The sequence below is a fragment of the Phalaenopsis equestris genome, unplaced genomic scaffold, assembly GCF_001263595.1.
Source record: "Phalaenopsis equestris unplaced genomic scaffold, ASM126359v1 Scaffold000425, whole genome shotgun sequence".
In the NCBI taxonomy this organism is placed as follows: Eukaryota; Viridiplantae; Streptophyta; class Magnoliopsida; order Asparagales; family Orchidaceae; genus Phalaenopsis; species Phalaenopsis equestris.
This window is the reverse complement of record NW_018164866.1, coordinates 42,934-49,850: the sequence shown is the minus strand read 5'-3', so window position 1 is coordinate 49,850 and position 6,917 is coordinate 42,934. Positions and strand designations below refer to the sequence as shown.

Genomic DNA, 6,917 nt, shown 5'->3' with positions numbered 1-6,917 from the left:
CCCGGATGTACCGACCTTTTTTTTAAACGCAACAATTCTCATATCGTTTCTTTCTTTTTATTACATCCACGTTCCGTAATTTCATTGAACTCCGCACATAATCCTACGTGTGGAATACAAATACAATATTTTTTCGTTAATCAGATCATGCACACAATACGTTGCAACCTCCAAAACATAAATGTTGCTCCATTTGGATTTTAGGTCGTACAAATTGTTCAACCGTGTTCATTATGGGAATTTAAAAGGTTGGAACCATATAAATATATAATTGAGGAGAATAATAATAATCCTAAAATCCAATCTCAACTATATTTTGAATCAAATGTATAAATAATTTTAAGATTTTAGGTCGTTTTTTATCTAGTCTTCAACATCAGAAACATGCATGTATCAAATTTTGTTAATTTGTATGTACAAAATATGAGTTAAAAAAACTTGTTTTTGCTTGTATATAATTCATGAATTAAAATTGTCCAGTATGTGCAGGATTAACAATCTAACTGGCAAACAAAACAAGCAGCCTCCAAACGTTCACATCCAAAGAAACAGCTTCATAAAAAAATGTCACAGAAGCAACATACTGTGGGCAATGGAACTGATATTAATAATAACAAATTGTTAAAATTAAAAAAACGGTTCACAGGTCCAGACAGGTAAAGTCCATATCAGATTCCTATCCTTTAAATATGCGAAGTTTCCAGGCTCCAGAGATGTTCTGCCATGTAAAATTCTGAGTGCAGTAAAAGCGTTGCCTGTCGATAAAACCAAAGTTAAAAATTCTAAATATGCAAATTAACCCACAAGAACAAAGTTTAATGGAATATAAAGCTGCATTTAACAAGATGAAGCACTGAATTTACCCTTCTGTATCAAGTATGAAGCCGAGCCATGTGTCCGCGAGCTTTTACTTGTAGAAATCGAAGTCGGTGTCAGGCTTCTTCACATTTGTCCGGTAACCTTTCTCGAAGTCTTTGGGAAGGATGACGTAACGGTTCTTGCGGACGGCATGCATCCCGGCTTCCTGACAAATGGCTGCGATCTACCAAAACGATTGAGCCGTAAGAATGTGGATTGAACAGAGGGGTTTAATGAAAAGGAGTGGAAGGCATGCATCAGTAGTTTCAAGAATTTCCAAGTATTCCACACTATTACTAAAATAAGTTAGAAATTTCGTCGAATTAAGATATCGAACCATATTTACCCATCAAGGTTATTTCTATATCAATATTGGGTACTTTATGATCCAGACGCATCATTACCATGACAGCCATGTTCTAGAACTCTGTATTACAAATGTATCGCCCTCCATAGGCATTATAATATAGGAAACTTCACCTATCAATAACCAAGTTCTGAATTTACATATCTCACACATACACTTTCATATTTGCACAAAAAACACTTTGGTACTTTAAACCGATGCATGAAAAGTGAAAATAGTGTTATTTTTGATGTGATATTAAATAACTGACTAATATGTGTGTAAATATAAAAGTTTAGGAGTGAGATAGGTAAATACATAAGAATTGTGTGATATGTAAATAAATGCCCTTATGGTATAAGGTACACGATATAAAAGTTTAGGAGTGAGATAGGAAAATGCATAAGAATTGTGTGATATGTAAATAAATGCCCTTATGGTATAAGTACACGATATATGCTTCCAAAACATGCAGCATTATGTGGCAACTTCTCTATTCTGTGTTAGCTAAATAAATTTATTCCGACTAAGTGGTGTTGGTTTAAGATTTCAACATATTATATATGCATGTCTTTATTAATAGAATTGATTTCAGCAGTCGATACAACAAAATTGACTTCAGGTGCAAAACAAGAGCAATGAATGAGACTTTCCATGTTGGTATAAGCATGCAAGAGCACTTCTGATTAATCGTGTAGCTAACGGGAAACTTCCTCAATCATCAGTAATAAAAAACCTATGCCGTAAATTTTCATTAATAAAAAATTATCCAAATGCTGAAAGAATGAATTACTTTGCAATTCTAAAAAGCAGCATGCTAACATAGGGTATGTTTGGGGCAGCGGCACCGCAGCAATTCACGTTCCTGTTGCCCCGCCTTTCTGTTAGAAGCGGCATTAGCCTGGATTTCTCCGTGTTACCACCGCCTATTTTTAGTGTTCCGTGACAGTCCTTTTCCTTCTACGTTCCATGGTTTCACTTCCATTTTCCCTCTGTGTTCCCCCTCTAAACCCTCAATTCCCGTTCTACCCTCGTGTTTTCTTCCTCGATTATGCTCCTTCCATCTTCTCGTTCCCAATCATTCTTCATTGCAGGTATGCCCGACTTTCTTGTCTTCCCTTATCTCGATCAGGCGCGTTCTTCTTTCTTACGTTATCTTGTTCTCGTGTGTTTGGCTAAGGTTTATGCATATCTCGATTTCCCTCACCTGCATTGGGCTGGTTTTGTTGTGCTGTGATTCAGTTATGGATATTATTGGAGTTTCTTCTCTGATTTTTACGGTTTATTCGGAATCACAAACTGTGAATTATAATGTGTTTAGGATACCGGAATCACAAAATGTGAATTATAATGTGTTTAGGATTGGGGATTACGGAGCTCTCTTCCTTTTGTGTGCATTCGGGTGTGATTTTGTAATAGTATGTTAGTTTTATTGGATTTTATGTTTCTTTGGTATGTTAAAATACAAGTTGATGTATTCGGGTGTACTTGTTTATGACATATTGTGAGGAATTATAGTTTTTTTGGGGCTCTCCTCCTTAAGTGTGTTTGGATGTGGTTGTTTATTGGAGAATCTCTAGCTGTCCCAGAATTAGCACAGTAGACGATTGCAAATTTTTTCAGATGAGTTGATGATAGTGAGAAATCAACTTCTGATAGTGAATGTCTGGAGATGTGCTTTGAAAATAAAATTCTCCAAAAGACTTGATTGCTTAGACATAAAAAATAATGTTATGATAATATTACTTGTTTTTGTATTTTTTATTATCATATTATTATGTGTTAAGTCATGTACAACACTTAATGTAGTAAGATAATGGGCTTTTAACTTCTCTTGAACTGCTGAAATTTATTTTTATTATTATGTTTTAATTTTTTCTGAAACTGTGGACTTAAAGCTAATAAATATACATGAAAGCATTACAGCTTTTCTCAAAAAATAGCTGCAGCACTACAAATCATCCATACAGAATCTACTTCACCATCAGCTCCTTTCTAACAGCAGCTTAACCTAAAAATAACTTCACAGCGTCATTTTGGCAAAACATGGCTATCATGTAGTTGCAAGGACAATTATGAATTTATTATCTTCACATCCAAAGATTCAGAGATTCAATCCCAAAATATTGGCCTATTTTATAAAAAAAAGCATTTATAATTTATCAATATCATGCTATTCATTTATTGTTTCAACTTGATGTCTTCAATTGTTGACGATGAAATGATTGACCATTCCAGATTATTTCAGGTTAAACTTTTATTAAATTATGGCTTTATTAGACAGCGGCTGAATCTGCATATGCGAATGATACTCATTTCTAATGCTTTTGTACACCTACAGAATTCTGTGCATGATCTATGTAGTTCTTAGATCTTACCTAAAGCCGGATATTGAATTTAAACTATTAATGTTCTTCTGTAAGGAACAAAAATAAATCAGATCACCATTACAGGTGCAAATTGTAAAAAAATGCAGCGCTCATCTAACTTGAATTATAATTACTGGAAAAAAATGCACATGTAAGGCATTTATTATCTACTATTATAAGTGATTTTTTGTTCTTCCGTACAAAAATTGAGCAATTGGGGGTTATTTAGTTTATTGCATTTCTGATGTAAAGTGAACCAAATGCAAGTGCTTTTAAAAATTGTGTAGTTACATAAAAAATAGAATGCAGTGTAAAATTTTGGTTAATTTGGAATTCACCCAACAGTTCAGCACTGATGTATTCCGAGTTTGTTAGATTTGGACAATTTCCAAATACATTATAAACTGCAGCCTGCCACTCATCGTCTCAGGCAGCCGCCGCCACCCACAATTGTTGTCTTACTGGCCGCCGCCGCCCACCATAGTCAGCGCTACTGATAGCCGTTGCCAACATTACCTGCCAACTGCCAACGCTGCCACAAGCCACCGCCCACTAATGCCACCGCCCACTAATGCCGCCAACCGTTTCCACCATTAACCATAAATTTGTACTGATTTCATTTTTCAACAAACAAACACAAAAATATAAGTTTCTGCATTTATTTTATACTGAACTAAATTAGCTACAAAATATTTCAAATACACTACATTTTACATTGCATTCCTTTCGCACTGCATCTCTTTCAGCAAAACCAAACAAACTATTATTATTTTGCCAGATGATATTTTTTTAACAATGATACGAAAACAAAAATAGTGAAAATAAGGAGGAAAAAAATACTAATTTATTGCCTGAAATGTTGTGAGTCATGCTCAGCGATGCTCTGTTTGAACTAGCGATGTCACAATACTAATATTTTTTTATCAAGAAAAGTAAAACAGATGGAGAAAAAGAGAAATAAAGGATAGGACAACATGATGTTATAAACACACATCTATCTTAACAGTTTCATTTTTATCATACATGGACTTGATGACCACTGTTTTGCCTACACGTTTCATTGGACTCCATGATATTATCATTTATACTAACCAAGCTAGAAACCCATCTCAAGTTTTACAATCAAAGATTGAATTCTCAACTTTCTTATTTTGATGGGCAAAATCAGCGAAACTTGAAAGATGGGCTTGTTATAGTCTAGAGAGTGATTATCCAATTTTACAGTAATCCCATGTCCCAGATAAGCACATGTAATTAACCAAGACCCTGCGGTAGTTCAGGGAATAAAAGCCACAAATATATTCAAATGAATGAAATTTTCCAAGGATTCAGTTAAATCAGAATAGAACAATGCAGTAAATAAATGGTGCTTGAACGGAATATGAATTCAAAATATCAATTGAATTAGCCACATGAACTTAAACTAATCACAAGTACTGCAGATATGCATAATTAAAAAAAATGGAGTAGCTAACTAAAGAAGCATAGTGAAAATGATCTACAGGTGCTGGCCAATGAAGGATTAATATGGTTTAACATTACTGCAACTCAGCAAGGGATAGATATGATAAATGAGAGTAACTGCTCATATTTTATAGGAAATTTGTTTGTGATGCCGCGTAGTTTTATTTCAGAAAGAAGAATGGAACCAAATGTTTAAGTTCATAAAAAAGAATACTTACCAAGTTCCAACTTCTAATACAGGAAAAAATAGGAAAAAATAAACATATTCAATAAGGCCAAATCATCGAACGGGTCATACTTTTTTTGTAAGAAACTTGAATAAACATACCTGAAATTTACTATTCTTTTGTGAAAAACGGCAGTTAAAATTTTAAAATAAGGATAAAAGTTAGCACACTCAGCAAATAAGAGCAATAAACATGCTTAAAATCCTAATAAATATGCCATAGTTTCATAATAGCAAATTTGCTAAAATTTCTTGAAAATCTCAGCATGTCTTGACTTCTTTAAGTTAACGTCTCAAGTTGATGAACTCATCAAGCTTAGCCAGTGCTCATATATGATATGAGAAGCCATCAATGCTATCATCCCAACAGAGTGTAAGGTTGTCGGTTGCAGACTTCGGTAAGCGCTGACTGGCATTCTTGATCTGGCGAATGCATGATGAGTGGCCATATTGTAGCACCTCTCACAAGCGCTGTGGATTACGAGTGCTAGCAAGAGTGTTGGCTTGCACTACAAGTGAGTTTGTCAAATCACAACTAAACACAAAACCCGTTCCGCTTTGACATGAATGTGTGAATGGGTGGAAGTGAGTGTGCATGGGTGTGCAAACCAGCGCATGTGTATGGTGCATATATGTGTGTGCATGTATGGGTGTGTGTGTTTGCATGTTAATATTAATAATTAAAGTACGCGCAAGCACTAACATTTGTGTGTGTGGGTGGGTGGGTTGGTGTATATTTATAAATCAAAATTGTTGTTGCTGACAAAATAAAAAGAAGTGCATGTACGCATACACATTTGTGGGCATGTGCACAAGCAGATATGAGTGTGTTCGCAAGTGTGAGTGTGTGTGTGCATGTGCGGGTATGTTTGTTTGATAGTATGCATGTGGATGTGGGTGTTTTAACGATTGAAATTCTCCTTCCTAAAAATAAGAAAGAAGTGCTTGCTTACATGGTGTGTGTGTGTGCACATGCTTTAATAATCAAAATTGCCCTTCTCACAAAATAATAAAAAGTGCACAATGTTCTAATAATCAAAATTCTCTTTGCTCACAAAATAAGGAAAAAATATTATCCTTGTTTGCAAAGTTTTAAAAAAGTCTAATTTTACAAGGAGGAATATGCAAATGTTCCTTTTGTTAGAAATAAAATGACAATTGTTCAAAAGAATGTATAAAAGACAAAAAACAGTGTAAAACATACTAACTGTGTAAGGCGGTAACTGCAATACGGTAATGAAGATTATATACAGCGGCCAAAAGAAACAAACAAAACTTAAACAAATTACTGCAAATGAAATAAAAAATAACTAACCTCAGCTGCACTAATCTTATCAGGTCTAGAAACATAGTCTTCCAAATCAACCTCATCACTAAGATTCATTTTAGCAGTGCAGACCTGAAAGTAGAGGCAGCTGATGAAATTAATAAGCAGAAATTTCATGTTGCATGAGAACTTTACTAGGCTTTCGCAATAAATCAATTGAAAAAGATAGATTTAATAATTTTCAAATTATTTTATTGCATGATTCCGTTTTAGATGCAATTAGATAGTAAAATGGAAATGAATTTAACACCTCATGCATCAATCAAAAAGAATAAACAAAGAATGAGGATTCATAAAGCCAATCCCAAATAATTTTTTCTTGGGGGG

General features: G+C 34.3%; 1 protein-coding gene across 1 annotated transcript in view; it reads right to left on the bottom strand.

Annotated features, from left to right (window-relative positions):
• Positions 1-491: 491 nt before the first annotated feature.
• The window catches only part of LOC110027350 (26S protease regulatory subunit 6B homolog), a 27,209-nt gene continuing 20,783 nt past the window's right edge, over positions 492-6,917 (bottom strand). Inside the window, exons 5-7 of the mRNA XM_020728735.1 lie at positions 6,579-6,662; positions 864-1,042; positions 492-755 (exon numbers count right to left, since the gene is read on the bottom strand). Coding sequence (XP_020584394.1) covers positions 908-1,042; positions 6,579-6,662 — 219 coding nt within the window. The 3' untranslated portion in view covers positions 492-755; positions 864-907. The remainder of the gene's footprint in view (positions 756-863; positions 1,043-6,578; positions 6,663-6,917) is intronic.